Source organism: Emys orbicularis, chromosome 23 (assembly GCF_028017835.1).
Source record: "Emys orbicularis isolate rEmyOrb1 chromosome 23, rEmyOrb1.hap1, whole genome shotgun sequence".
NCBI classification, from domain to species: domain Eukaryota; kingdom Metazoa; phylum Chordata; order Testudines; family Emydidae; genus Emys; species Emys orbicularis.
The window spans coordinates 14,663,126-14,678,778 of record NC_088705.1 but is presented as its reverse complement, the minus strand read 5'-3'; the positions used below and the strand labels follow the sequence as shown (position 1 = coordinate 14,678,778).

Here is a 15,653-nt window from a genome sequence, read left to right as displayed (position 1 = left end):
TGGGCTTGCGGTTAACGTGCTGGTCTCCACTGGAGGTGATCTGGATTTAGTGCCTAGCTTTGGTACTGACTTCTTAGCTAAGACCCTTAATTTCTCTGTCTCTAATCCCAGTGGCCAAAATAGGGAGCTCTTTAAGGTCGGGACTGTTTCTTACAATGTGGTCGCACAGCAAGTAACACATGGGGGCCTATCAGGGAAACCATAATAATAGGACATTTCTTTATTCTTCGGGGGCTTTGCTGATTCCTCCCCAGCACAGGCTTCGTGTGGCTCTTCCGCCTCGTCTTTAATTTTTGTAACAATTTTCTCAATGTTTCCGCAGCTTGTCTGAGGTGCCGCCCACCCGCCCCCAGACCGTCCCATGCACATGCTGTTGCAATGCTGTGAGAGTAGGCAGTGTGACAGAGCCACATCTATACAGCGGTTTCAGCTGCCTCTCTTGCAGATGCTTCCTTATTCCCTACGGCTTTTGCATGTGAAATCTCACCGCCCGCTTTGTCATCTGTGCTGCTTCTCGAAATGGCTGATGTAGAAACACTGACGGATGCTGGAAACATGAGCAAGAGTGGAGCTCATAGAGGACACAGCTGAGTACAAGCCTGGGAGGCAGGTACTCTGTCTATCTAGATTCCCCAATAACACCCTTCACGGTGGTGTTTGGTGCACCTAAGCGGTGGGTTCTGGACCATGCACTGCAGAGCAATGTGGTGGGCCTACCTTCGGTGACTCTACCCGCCTGTTTTCCCTTGGGGGAGTTCTTTAGCTCAAGGAGCGGTGGCATCGCTTTTTGATGCCTACGTTTCCCAGATTCAGTCCCTGCCTATGGTTGTGGTACTCGCAGGCATGGGGTTGTGGCTCATTAGACATTAGAGCAAGCGTGACCTTATCCATGTGCAGATCCAAATGCAGGACCCACCTCTCGGAGAAAACTTCCCCACCTCCCCCAGCAGTGGTGTCTCTGTCCAACCAACTCACAAGGGGGAAATAAGAAGGGAATAAAGCAGGTGCATTGGTATCACAGTGCTTGGGCTATAGGAGAATCATGCTTCACTAAACGGAAAGATTAAGGGCTTGACTCTCATGACATTAAGGTAGCAGTTCTCAAACTGTGGAGCGAGACCCCAAAGTGGGTTGTGACCCCATTTTAATGGGGTCACCAGGGCTGGCTTAGACTTGCTGGGGCCGAAGGCCAGAGCCAAAGCCTGAGCCCCACCACCCGGTGCTGAAACTGAAGCCCAGGCCCCACCACTTTCAGCCCAGGGTAATGGGGCTCAGGTTACAGGCTCCCTTCTGGAGCTGAAGCCCTTGAGCTTCGGCTTTGGACTCCCCGCCTGGGGCGGTGGGGCTCAGGCTTTGGCCCCCCCATTCGGTGCAGCGGGGATCGGGCTTTGCTTCAGGCTTTGTTCCTCCCTCCGGGGTCGTGTAGCAATTTTTGTTGTTAGAAGGGGGTCATGGTGCAGTGATGTTTGAGAACCGCTGCATTAAGGCCACTTTAGACTTCTGGAGCAGCGTAAAGGGGCCTGAGTATAGACTGCAAAGCCAGAAGGGACCATTGAGATCATCTAGGATAGCCTCAGACCTCTGGGCTTGGAATCCATGAAGCTGTATTCAGACCCCTTTACGCTGCTCTGGCAGCATAAAGGGGCTTTAAAGTAATGAAAATCAAGCCCTTAATCTTTCAGTTTAGCAAGGCGGGATTGTCCTCTGACATGCACTTGGCTTTACTCCAATATACCTTCGGCTACATCAGCAGTTACTCCTGATTCTTGCCATTTAGAATGAGAGGACAACCTGGACCTCTTACTGCAGATTTCCCCCTTTTTATAGACATTAGCGATGAGCCTGCATTGTGAAGTTCAGATCCAGACCCTGATTCCATTTTGAATCCAACTGGGAACTACCCTAGAGTTCACAGCCATTTGGATTTGATGACCCCACCGTTTCGGCCTATTTGCAAAATTCAGTTCTGCAACCAAAAGTGAACTCCCCTAATGTTCAGCAGGCTCAGATCCACTGTTTCACTTAAGTTCCTGTTGCACAGAAATCTAAAAGAGTCATTTCCTCTTCTGTTCCCCACAATAGCCCTTGAGGCGTTGACCTCACAGCAGCAACAAGGGAAGAGAAAGCTCTGAGCGCTCTTCTGTCCTCAAACACCTCCCAACAAAGTTGCAAAGCTTGTTCCCGCACAGAAAAAGTAGCATGTAACATTAGCACTTCAGGGATATTGCACAGTACAAATGGATATATCTATGTGATAGACCAGGAGAAAACAAATGGGTGTCCTCTTTATATATCCTGTTTTTCTTGCATTCACACCAGTTGAGACTCAGGGAACATGAGATCGATTCCTGTCTCTGTCACAGGCTTCTTGTGTGATCTTGGGGTCTCTTTGAGCCTCCGTTCCACATTTCTAAAGTGGAAACAGTTCTCCTCCTTTTCTCCCACTCTTTGCCTGGTGTATTTCGATTGTGAGCTCTTCAAGGCAGGAATCATCTCTTACTATACACAGCGCGGAGGGTTCTGAGCTTGTTTGGAGTCTCCAGGCACATTACAGATAAGAGTACATTTTCTTCTGCTCAGTTAAACACACAGCTCTAGGCTTGATCGCTTCTCTATCTGCTACTTTCAGTGTTGTTTCCTGTATACACCCATTGCAAACACAAGTACAAACCACAGCTCTTCCTGTCCGTCATCTTCCACGTCATTTTTCAGTTTACTTTCTCAAAATACTCTGCGAAGCTGTTTGAGCCAGATAGAATGTACGCAATTATTTATCTCGGTGTGGGATACGATCATGCTTCCTGTCCCTGTCAAAGGGTCCGGTATCTCATGATCAGCTCTGCAGAGAGATCTGTGAAGTCGAGCTGAGCTCATAGCCTGTCTCATCTGCTTCTTCTTGACAACCCTTCAGCACTCGCTGACGCCTTGTGAACCTAGTAGTTTAAGTAGTATGTCCCTCCAGTGCTGCCTCCGGCACCAGGAGTATCCCAGAACATTGGAGCTTCTGGGGAACACCACCGCGTCCTGCTATGGGTAGGAATGGTCGGGAATTTTTCGACAAAATGTTTTTTCCATCTGATTCATCAAAACTGAAACATTTTGTGGGAACGGATCAATTTGAACAAAACTTTCTCCGATGAGGGATGAAATTTTCTGGTCAAAACCAGAGAGTTCCCCCACAAATTGCTAATTGTCTGGAGGCCTATGGGTCTCACACGGCTTAGGGATGACCTGGATTCAGTTTCCTGCACTTCCTGATTTGGAGCAGGGACTTGAATCCAGGTGTCCCACATCTCTGGTGAGTGCCTGAGCGAGAGAGTCAGTCTCTGTCTTGCTTTCTCAAGATCTCCTGTTGGAGCTGTTCCCCAATATGCAGTGGGCCAGAGAGAGATTCTCTAGCTCAGTGGTTAAGGTGCTCACTGGGTCTGTGAAAGAGCAGAGTGCAAGTTTCTCCCTCCGAATGCTGGACTTGACTCTGGCCTCCCACGTTCCAAGTGACTGCCCCACCCACAAAGCCATTCTGGGGAGAATCTCTTGCTCTCTCCATTTTGTCCCAGTGCAGAATGGGAAAGTCTTCGAAATCTCAAGTAGTTTTTCCAGATGAGCAGAGCAGCTGCAGGGAGGGCCAGTACCAAAGGAGCTGGGAGGGTAATAGCAAGATGGCTACAGAGAAACAGGAGGTAATTTATTAACCGGAATACATAATATACAGGCTTAGTATGCAATGTACGATCGTGGCATATAACGCAATGTACATGAATGGCTCAGAACATACAAGCGTGGCCCACATACGACATACACCAGGGTTTGTACACGTATGGGCTACAGGCTGAGTCCTTATGAAGCTCATGCCGCGTATTCAAATTCTGCCGAATCTAAATTTCTATTTTAAGAAAGCCCAGCCCCCTCACCCCGACGAATGTGAAGAAAACCTTCCAAGGGTAAGCAATGCGGCACTTCCTTCCTGAGTCTGCAGACAGCCTGAAACCATGGCTCTGCGAGGTGTCAACCCGACTGCTCCCCCATTGGTCCCATTGGGGTGTTACCTCTGAAAGCAAACAATGGCACTTTAAATGTCACCCAAGCTATGTCCTGGCTGACCTTTTGGCAACGGGATGGGGAAAGGGCACGGCAGTGAAATCTGCATGGGCCGGGTGTTGCTACAGAGAAGGAAATGCAGAGGGAAGAAAGAAGGAGAGATACAATGACAGGACTGGGGGAGAGAAAAAAAGGAAGGAAGAGAAACAAAAGGCAGGACGAGCAGTGGGCTGAAAGGGGAGCCTATTTTCCCACCCTGTGGTGTTGAAAGGTTCAATAAAGCACCAAACAAGTAAGAAATACTGGTGCTTTATTTATGCTTTATCGGCTGGAGCTCTGCTGTGGTCCTCATTTTATGATACTGCCAGCCCACAAGTAAAAATACTCCCTTCCCAGAGGGAGTTTGATATCCCAGACACCTGCTGTACATAATGTACAGGCACGGCCCAGGACATACAGCATACGAGCACAGCACACCTGTAGTGGGATGCAGCTCTGGATTGACTTGCGGGACATTAACTCTCTGCTACACCAGGAGTAGTAAGGGGCTGGCACCAAGGCTCCATTTATTCCCAGGTAGTTTAATCTGGAAATTCCTCTTGCAGTTTACGATGGCTGCATCCCCAGTTCAGCTCCCTGCTCTGACTGACCTGCTGCTCCCACATCCCAGCGGAGTGCCTCACCCGTCAGGCTATTCTAGGGGTTGTCTCACCTATGTTTTTTCATGCCAGAATCCAAAAGGCTTGATTTTTGCTCCAAAACAAAAACAAATTCCAAAGCCTCCACATTTTTAACCAAACAGAATTGTTGTTCTCTGGCCAGCCCTACAGGCAGCAACCATCACTCAGAGGGTACTATCAAAAGTTCTCCACCTCCAGCAGCTCCCACAGTGATTAGGGTTACTACCTGGTCAGTATTTGACCAGCCTGGCCGGGTTTTTTTTATAGATTTGCCAGTTGCCGGAAAAACGCTTTAATCTGCCGGGAGTTTTTTTACGTGGGTGTAAAGATTTGCATTGTTATCACAGTGTTGTTATCTAATGTTAAAAGTGTCTGTGTCCAGTGTTCCCACTAACGCAGTTTAAGCGATAACAGATCAAAACTGTTGAAAATACAGCAGCTGTCTGCCCAGCAACACACACACGTGTGTGAGTCACAGGACAGTGTGAAGAAGTACAGTGTTGTCAATCTTATCTATATGTGTTATCTCTCTAGATACTGTAAGTGGCTGTTGAAGGGGTGGGGGTTGAGGAGTTGCCTTGGGGAGGCGTTGTGTGTGTGTGTGTGTGTGTGTTGGGTTTTTTGCATTTCAAAGGTGATAACCCTAAATTGAGCTGAGCTCTTTGGAAAATCCACCCACTTCTCTTTAGGCCTACATGAGCGCCAAGCTCTTTTGAACATCAACAACCTTTGATGTTTGAAATAAATTCCTCACCACAGAGCCTACAAAGGGGTTGAGAAAGAAGCAGAGTGTTATGGTGAAAGCACAGAACTGGGCTGACTGAGTTCTTTCCCTCCCTCTCCCACAAATTCTGTCTGTGACCACAAATTCACTCTGTGCCTTGGTTTCCCCTCAGTCTCTCACAGAGCAGTTTCAAACCATTAACGTTTGCATGGCACTTGGAGACTCTGAGGCGGGTTGTGCAGTAGGCATTCCAAGCAGTAGTGATCTCTGGAAACTGGTTGATAAGAAATTGGCAGGCAGCCTGCATAACGGTCTCCTCTGTTTTTGCCCTTCTAGGTCATGAGCGTACTGCTCTTGATTGAGTACTCGATGGAGGTGGCTACTGGGAAAGGCTACTGCAAAGTCCTGGACAAGGATTACTACATTATTGGTAGGTTCGGTAGATGGAAGAGAAGCCAGAGGAGAAGCTGAGGGGGCTGCGTTTGAGAGGGTGCATTCAATCCAAAGTTGTTTCTTCTCCAAATCTTCTTCAAACCAGTTGTCAGATGCCGGAGTTTAGAACTGAGGGTCATGAGCTGAAAACTTCAGACCCAGATCCGACCTAAAACAGATACATAAATTAGGGAGTAAATAGTAATCAAGCCCGACCTTAAAAACCTCAAAGGCTAGGTCTACACTACAGCGGGGGTCCGACCTAAGATACGCAACTTCAGCTACGTGAATACCGTAGCTGAAGTTGCGTATTTTAGGTCGGCTTACCTAGCGGTGAGGACGCGGGAAAGTCGACCGCTACCGCGCTGCCGCCGACTCCGCTGCCGCCTCCTGCCGAGGTGGATTTCCGGAGTCGACGGCAGAGCGATCAGGGATCGATTTTACCGCGTCTTCAGTAGACGCGGTAAGTCGATCCCCGATAAACCGATTGCTACCCGCCGGATCGGCGGGTAGTGAAGACAAAGCCTAAGGAAGGAGATTCCACCACCTCCCTAGGTAACCCATTCCAGTGCTTCACCACCCTCCTAGTGAAAAAGTTTTTCCTAATATCCAACCTAGACCTCCCCCACTGCAACTTGAGACCATTACTCCTTGTTCTGTCCTTGTAAGAATCCCGTGCTTTTTTTGTATATTGGGAGAAAGCTTTCCAACCACAAATCTCAAAGCCTCTGGCTAATATTAATTGATTAAAACTCATAACAGCCCTGAGGTGGTTGACATTTTTCTGATTTCAAGTTTTCAATGATGTTTTTCTGCAAAAATGCAATTTTTGACCAAAACAAGACCAATTTTTGCTGAATTTTTATGATTTTTTTTTAGCTACAGAGCTGATTGAAATTTTTCAATTATCAAAATGTTTTTTTTTCTTCAAAATTTGTAATGTTAACATTTCGGGGGCAGGGGGATGAAATTTGAAAAACTAGTAGAAAATTCCTACAATTTTGTTTTTATTTTTTTCAACCAGCGCTACCTGCCATGTCTATAGGCACTGTTGTACACATAAATGTATATTCTGCTTAGCAAAATTGTTTGAACCGCTGTCAAATGGAATATAAAATGTTCCCACAAATAGTGATGTATAAAAATGATGATTTGTTTCCAAAAATTTTTTGGAAAAAAAAAATTCATTTAGTGACAATACATTTCACATTTTACAAACCCTGAATTAAATGGCCAGTTTTAGCAGGGGAGACTGAGATGTCAAATTTTCATGAAGTTTCCATACAAAAATAAATTGTTATCCAAGCAAGACATTGAGTTTCACAAACCTTGAGATTTCTGCTTAAAAACAGAATGATTTTGTGTGAAAACTACTATTTTTTAACAAAACAAAATAAAAAAGGCCACATTTGGCATATATTCCCTTCACCCACTCCCTTCCCAAAGTTGCAGTATTTTGCAATTTTGCAATGAAATCCCAAACACTTGCATTTCAAGGTGCATCACAAATATTTCACAGAGCTCTACTTATGAGCTTTCTGGCATTTCTTTTTCTGGTCAGACTGGAAATACGACAAAGAGCAATCTTTATAGTTCCAGAAACTATAAGTGAAAACAATGTGTCTAAACATTGCACAATGCTTAGCTTGAATTCAAATACAGAAATGGAAGAAGATTTGGGAGATTCATTCCCTTCCCCCCCAAAAAAATGGTTCTCTCACTTGTCCTCAACTCCTGCTGTTCTGTGTGTACATTGCACCAGAGCGGAGTGTGTTAACAATACCCTAGAATGTTGTGAAACTCTACCATTTCCTGGGAGCCAATTTCACACCTCTTCAACTTTTGCTTTCCCATGCAAATTAACGAAGGGGCTAACCCCAAAAAGTGCACACATCTGTATTTAAACTTCTAATTTCATTGTAGTTCTCAAAAGCTCAGCGGCAACAACTTGCACATTTTTAACGCGTGATATCATGCACTACAGAAATGTAAAACAAACAATAGCGGAAGAGAAGAGTTTAACCCGCACAGGGGAGATTTTCGAAGGCATTAGGTGTCCAAATCTCATTGACTTTCAATGGGAGTTGCATCCTTATTTGGCCTCTGTGCCTCTTGGAAAGGCCAGATCTCTAACACGCCTTAATTCCATTTGTGGTGGGTTAATTTCCTTTGTTTTTGTTTTAATTAATATATCAACATTTATCACTGTGGTAATAATGACTGGGAGTTGTCATCACAATCTTGATGGAATCATCCAGGGGAAGTAGCAGAGCTATACAGGAAACCAGTGTGCATGCAGCTTTTGTCATATGGACCAAAACCACCCGCACTGGAGGCAGAACACGTTTGAAGGACCGTTAGGTTTATTTCTCTTGCCAATCCTGCCCTGCCTTTGAACCCAGCTGTTCAGAAGCAGCACTCTGCAGTGTATCAGCAGCCCAACAACCTAAATATCCATCCCCAGCAATCAGCAAATGTGACTATTAAAACCACAGTTTACGAGTCCTGCCTGCATTCCCCCGGCCAGTTTATTGGGCCATAAAATAGAAACAGGCCTCTTTGCATTCAAGGGGAACATTAGGAGTCATTCAAAGTCCCTTCTAGCTGCATTCAGCACACTAGCTCTGATGTGGCCAGAAGTTAATCAAAATACACATTAGGCAAATAAAACCTGTTTTTTTATGAGTCCCCTCGCTATGGTTGCAAAGGCCCAGTGTAAGCTTCATCAGACCACCATGGCGTACACTGTTTATACCACATTTGCAATGAGAGAGGACTTTTATTTCATAACATACTTCTCCCTGCTCATGAAATTACTGGGTATCTCTGGGAGACTGGAGCAAGCAGTGATGCATAGAAACAGAGCGAGAGAAAGACCCATACAGCATGTTTATTCATTTGCTGGTGTGTGTGTTTGTATAAATCACGGACTGGGAAAGTCTCATGAGATACACACCCCAATTTGGGGAAGCTTTCACCAGCAGCAGCGAAATCCCCAAGCGAAGTGGACAGGCTGTGCGGGGGGGGGGGGGTATCCTCTTCAAATAAGCACAGAGGTCTTCTATGGCAGCTTAGAGCATGGGTTTAGGGCTGGGAAAGGGGGGCATGTCTAGTGGGAAGCATGTCTAGTGCTTCTGTGACTACACACCAGCCAAATCCTCCCATGTGAGTGGGAGGCAGGATCCAAAAGCCGAAACCCCTATAAAGGAAAAGGGAGGCATTGTTGTTACTGTCGCACACCGTGGGCTGTTGTAGCACCTGCAGTGGTGCTCCCTGCCCTGGGGAGTGGAAGGGAGAATTCTGCAGATAGGAACTCAGGTCTGGCGCTGTGGATCCAGATTTGATCCTTCATGTGAGGGTGATTGGGAGCAAAAGAGACGTGATTCCATCCATTCAATTCCCCTGCAATACAAACCACAGGTGCCGAGTGCTGAGTGAGTCTAGGGAGGAACAGATACAGCAATGCCCAAGAATGAGTCTCAGTCGATAGAATCACAGAAGTTGGACATGGAAAGATCGTATTAAGATTTTCCCTTATAGTCTATTCTCCAGTGCTTCATCCACCCCAGAAGTAAATGTCCCACGTGATGGGGATTCTGCTACTTGCGTTGGGAGACAATTTGCCCAGCTTAACAGCCCGTGCAAAATATTTATCTTCCACTGACAACATATCTTTATATAATTCCCTGGTTAACTGTGTCATGTCCCTGGCTAGCAGCTGCTCCATATAGAGGGTAAGAGCCTACTACTGGTGGCATCTAGCAGAAGTGCTTCTTTAGCTTATGGGATGGAGGCAACTGGATTTAGCAGTGAAGGTCCTGCGTTCAATTCCACAAGAGGATAAGTCATTATGTTGAAGTAAAAGCTTTGACTTACGGGACCAAATCCTCCAGTCCTTAACTCAGTTAAATTTTCCATTGTGCAGTGATTGACTAAGTGGATTTGGCCCATGATTTGAAATGCTTCTGTGTTGCATTGGGATCTTAATATTATTATTATTTATTAGCGGACATCACCACCAGCTTCCTGTTGATCTTCATGCTGTTTATTATCAGCTTCTACCTTCTCTATGGCGTGGTGAAGGTATGTCGTTTTAAAATAACTTCCAGTCTTGTTTTTGTAGGGATGGAGGGGGGGAAGATTATTTACAATTTCAAACCCATTGAACTGGTCACTGACAAACTTGCTCAAAGTCTGGATGTGCCTACTAGGGCTAGGGGGAAATTTCCCCTCAAAATTATTTTTGAGGGAAAATTGGGGTTTCAATTAAATGAATTTTTCATGCCGAGAGTCTGCTTTCCATTGACCATTAAGATTTTTTTGAAATATTTCAGCCAAAACCCAAACTATCATGATTTGGAAATGCTGCCTTGGTGTGTAATGACAGTTGTTCGCCTATATGGGCTGGTCTGACTACATCTCCCATAATGCACCATAGTCAGCAACTCCCATGATGCAACCGCCCCCCCTCTCCACTAAGAGAAACCATGGGGAATCATGGGAGATATAGTCTGACCAGGGTGCTTAGCCTATAGAGGAGAACAGCAGCTTGAGGCCCCCGAACTACAATTCCCATGAGGCAAAGTGGCAGAATTTCCAAATTGAAATATTTCAGCTTTCAAATTGCCATAAAAAAATCTAAATTTTCCATGGCAAAAAAAAAACAAAAAACAAACCCCATTTTTTGATCAGCTCTCATGTTTATAGGTAAATTTCTAACACACCTGTCACATTAATATCTAGAGTTAGGTGTGGAATTTCTTGCCGGGGTGTGTGTGTGTGTAAATTTTTCTAGCTATAACAGCACAATAGCACCATAATAGCCCTTTCTAATCAATCATACTTGAATAGAAATAATCAGTTGCCTGCTCTCTCTCTCTCACACAGAACAGGGAACGCCTCTTGATTCCATTCCTGGCTTTGCAAATCATGGATTTTCTCCTCACCCTCTTCACAGTCTTCAGTTCCTACATTCAGGTCCCTGAAATGCTGTCCTTTGCATCCATTAGCCATGTGGTAAGTAAGAAACATGAGCCCACTTTTCAGGCTGCCGGGGCGCAGATCTATAGCACAATACGTGATGGAGACTCTGGACATGAGCATCCTACTAGATTAGCTTCATTTATGTAGTGGTTTTGCCCTCCTTGGACACCTCACAATGGGCCATACCTGAAGGCAGGATACTGAACTTGATGGACTAGACAAAGGCCCCAGAGAAGCAGGAAGGCTAGTCCAGTAGTTAGGATTGTCACCAGGGTCTTTGGAGACTTGGGGTCAAGTCTTTGCTCTGCCACAGATTTCCTTTGTCATCTTGGGCAAGTCACTTAGTTTCTCTGTGCCTAAGTTCCCCACCTGCACCATGGGGCTGCTAGTACTTCCTTCCCTCACAGGATAACTACATGATGAGGTGCTCCGATGATAGTGTGATAGGGCTATATAAATACCTAAGGCAGATAGGCTAGTGATCTACGCTGACATAGAGGATACGTGGTATCCAAGCAGGATACGTGGTGCGCTATATGAATGAGGGGTGAATGTCTGGCCCCACTGAACTCCATGGGTGTTTTGCCATTGATTTAAATGGGGCCAGGATTTCACCCCCAAAGTCCACTGCTAGTCTTACAACCCTCTCTAACTGGACTCTCTGCCCCACTGCAGGAATCATTCATTTAATATTCATCGCATTTCCTATAACCTCACTTGCCTGATTCATCATACTTGATGTAATTTATGTACAGCGATAAAACCAAAGTGACAGCAGGTTGAGGGTTGGCCAGGGGAACATTTGTGTCTAAGATGATGGACCGTCAAGAGGTCTGACAGTGGAACTAGACAGTACTTTAAAGGGAAACCGTAGTGATGAATTCTCCTCTCATGCCATTGATAACTAAATACATATATTTCATCTCTGGTCAAAAGTCGAACTTGAGGCCTAAACAATAAGCATCAAACATGATATTCAGGCATCAAAATCAGCAGCAATTTTCAGAGCCTGGCGTTGAAAGCCAGCAGCTCCCATCAACAGGAGCCCAGAAACTCTGAAAATTGTTTTTTTGCATGAAATTCAGCCCATTTATTGGGTGCCTAACGTTAGCCCCTCCTGTGCACATCCCCAACTCCCCAAGTCGGAAGAATTTTGGCCTGCATATAGACTACACTTTCTGGACTGTTTTTTGGAAAACATTTATGGGTGACAGGCCTGATTCACCATTGCTCTTCCCCTCGTGCCGTCAGGCGCCCTAGTGCAAAACGGGGGTAAAACACCACATTTTACATCCACTTTGCACGGGGGTTAACAATCATGCAGGGGACCCGCTCTCCATTGGCAGTCAGGGTGTGTCTCTATGGCAGTCAGGGTGTGTCTCTATGGCAGTCAGAGGTGTGACTGACACATGTGCAGACACACCCGAGCTAGCTTTGCTCTAGCTTGCCCCAATAAGAATATCACGGAAGCTGCGGCAGCGTGGGCTCGCTGATCCAGGGTCCCAGGGATGGGGGGTGTTGTACAGCCCATGCTGACATGCATGCAGGGCCGTCCCTACCCATACGCAAACTACGCAGCTGCGTAGGGCACCAGGAAATTTAGGGCACCAAATTGCCCCAAATTTCCTGCTCCAGCAGCCAGCCCGATCCCCGTGATGGCTGAGCCGGCCCCTCGTGGGCTGCGCACAGCAGGGCCCAGGAAAGCTGCCTCTGCCCCTGCCCCACTCCTTCCCCTCAGCCCCTGCGCCCCTGCTCCGCCCCAGCCCCGACCCCACTCCGCCCCTTCCCCCCCAAACCCCGTCCCCTGAGCTATGCGTCCTGGGGGACTGCATCAGGTGTTCGGGTCGGGCCCGCCCTGCACTCACCGGGAGGTGGAAAGTGGAGCAACCTGGCCCCAGCCTGCTACACTACCACGGCTCCCAGCCGCGCTGCCCGTGAGTGCTGGGGGGCGGTTCCCACCCTTCCCCCAAGCCTGGGAGTGAGGGGCTGGGGGTGGGCCCTGCTGCATTCCTGCACTGGCTGCTCCTGCCTCCCAAAGCCCGTGGGCACAGCCCACCCCCACGGAGGCAAGGGGCGCCCTCTCCCCCCCACAGGGGGGGCTGCGTAGGGCACCACAATCTCTAGGGACGGCCTTGCACGCATGCCGCTGTGGCTTCCCTGCTCTGTTACCCAAGCTATCTAGATGAAAGCTAACATGGGTATGTCTACACATGCTGCAGTCACACCTGCGATTGCAGTGTAGACAAAACCTAATCTAGAGCACCTCGGCAGCATAAAGGCACCTTCCAGTGTAACTTAATCTTGAGTCCACTTGAAGGCCAGAGTGGCCTAAAGGGGCTGTGGCATAAAAGAGAGTAAGGCCCAAGTGCAGGATAAAGGAGAATCAAGCCCTTTATAGCTAAGAAAACACCCACAAATATGGCTCTTTCATTGAACCAAAAACGAAAGCCGTGATCACGCTGACATTTTTGTCTCTGTAGAAAGCACACACGAAGGTTCCCTTCCTGGCCGTGCAATTACTGGATTTCTGTCTGAGCGTCTTAACCCTTTGTAGTTCCTACATGGAGGTCCCAAACTACCTCAACTTCCACTCGGCGAACCAAGAGGTAGGTAATAAATGAACGACAACCATGAGCCTGGACAGCGAGTGTCATGTTGTGCGTTACCCTATCAGGGAAACCAGCAAAATGTTCATCCCGTTTTTTTCTGTTATGAAAAATGTTTCTTTAATACATGCTGTTAGAGCAGCACCCCCAGCTCTGCTCTGCTCAGTGCCAAAGGCCATCTCTAGGCAGGGGTGAAAGTAACTTAAGGGATTTACCGGTACGCAGGGCAGCCGGGATCCTGAGCAAGGTGTGTGTGGGGTGGACGGGGGGCTCAACCGGAAGGGGCAGGGCCTCTGGTGGAAGGGGTGTGGCCTCTGGTGGAAGAGGCGGGGCTGGGGGCAGACTCCCCAGCCAGCCCTTCTGTGCAGCCCGGTGGCGATTTAAAGGGCCCGGGGCTCCCAGCCGCCACCGCCAGCGCTACCCTGGGGCTCCAGCAGCGATTTAAAGGGCCGGAGTCCAGGGCCCATTAAATCATCGCCAGAGCCCTGGGGCTCCCGGCTGCTGCTGCTACCCTGGGGCTGTGGCAGCAATTTAAAGGGCCCAGGGTAGTGGTGGCCTGGAGCCCTGGGCCCTTTTAAATTGCCGGGCCCTGGGGAAGCTGCCCCCTACCAGTACGGTTGGCTGTGTGCCGTCTCTTACCGGTACACAGTACCGGACCGTACCAGCTTACTTTCACCTCTGTCTGTAGGACTTTCTAATCAACATAACTGTGCCCTTCCCTAACAGTTTGCTTGTGCAGTCATCATTTCTTAAAAGCACAATTGAGGACACACCTTCACTACGGCTCTGATGCAGCAAAGCACCTAAGCTGCTCACTCCACTCCCTCCTTCCTCTGTCTCTCGCTTTCCCCACCCTGACTCACTTGCTCATTGTCACTTGGCTGGCTCAGGGAGTTGGGGTGTGGGAGGGGGTGAGGGCTCTGATTGGGGGTGCAGGCTCCGGGGTGGGGCCAGAAATGAGGAGTTCAGGGTGCGGGAGGGGGTTCTGGGCTGGGAAAGGGGGTAGGGGTGCAGGAGGGGGCTGCGGGCTGGGGGTGGAGCAAAGGGGTTCGGAGTATGGGAGGGGGCTCCGGGATGAGGGAGGGGCTTAGGATGGGAGGCGGTAAAGGTTCTGGGCTGGCGGGGTGAGTTTCAGGGTGGGGCCAGAAATGAGGGGTTCGGGGTGCATGAGGGGACTCTGGACTGGGGCAGGGGATTCAGGTGTGTGGGGTGTTCGGGCTCCAGATGGGGGTGTGGGCTCTGGGGTGGGGCTGGGGATGAGGGCTTTGGGGCACAGGAGGGTGCTCCAGGCTGGGATCAAGGGGTTCGGAGGGCGGGAGGGGGATCAGGGCTGGGGCAGAGGGTTGGGGCACAAGAGAGGGTTGGGGTGCAGGCTGCGGGCGGTGCTTACCTCAAGCAGCTCCCAGAAGCAGTGGCATGTTCCCGGTCTGGCTCCTACAAGGAGGTGTGTCTAGGCGGCTCTGCACACTTCCCCATCCGCAGGTGCCCTCCCCCCACAGCTCCCATTGGCCGTGGTTCTTAGCCAATGGGAGCTGCGGAGCCAGTGCTTGGGGCAGCGGCAGCGTGCCGAGCCCCCTGGCTACGCCTACATGTAGGTGCCAGAGGGGGGACAGACGCTGCTTCCGGGAGCCGCAGGGAGCCACGGTAGGCAGGGAGCCTGCCTTAGCCCCGCTGCGCCGCCGACCAAACTTTTAACGGTCTGGTCAGCAGTACTGACCAGAGCAACCAGGGTCCCTTTTCAACCGGGCATTTCAGTCAAAAACCAGACACCTGACTACCCTAACCTAAGCACGTACCAAGTCCAGGCCTACTCAGCAAACCAATTAAACATGCTTAACTTTAGCCACAAGCTTAAGTGCCATTAACTTCAATGGGTTGGGATCAGACTTTTAGGTAACAAATCAATGAGTTAAAATTAAGTGAAAATATTTGGGCCAGTTGAAAATTTTCCATCAGAACTGTTTTTCTGTGGAAAATTGAGGTTTTGGTGAAACTAGATTTTTTCATGAAAAGTGTCTGCTTTCTGCAGAAATGTTTTTGTTCAAAAATAGAGCATCTGAAAACTGAAATATTTTGTCAAAAAAAGAAATACTTCAGCCAAAAACGGAAATATTTCTGATGCACAAAGGGGACAGCATGGTGCATCATGGGAGATGTAGTCTGACCAGGGAGCCTGGCCTATTGAAGAGA

The 15,653-nt window shown here is 48.3% G+C and overlaps 1 protein-coding gene across 1 annotated transcript in view; it reads left to right on the top strand.

The window, feature by feature from the left end:
• LAPTM5 (lysosomal protein transmembrane 5) overlaps nt 1-15,653 on the top strand; it is a 34,825-nt gene that overhangs the window by 6,649 nt on the left and 12,523 nt on the right. The window contains exons 2-5 of the mRNA XM_065421614.1: nt 5,779-5,872; nt 9,881-9,957; nt 10,762-10,890; nt 13,338-13,463. Of these exons, the coding sequence (XP_065277686.1) occupies nt 5,779-5,872; nt 9,881-9,957; nt 10,762-10,890; nt 13,338-13,463 (426 nt within the window). The remainder of the gene's footprint in view (nt 1-5,778; nt 5,873-9,880; nt 9,958-10,761; nt 10,891-13,337; nt 13,464-15,653) is intronic.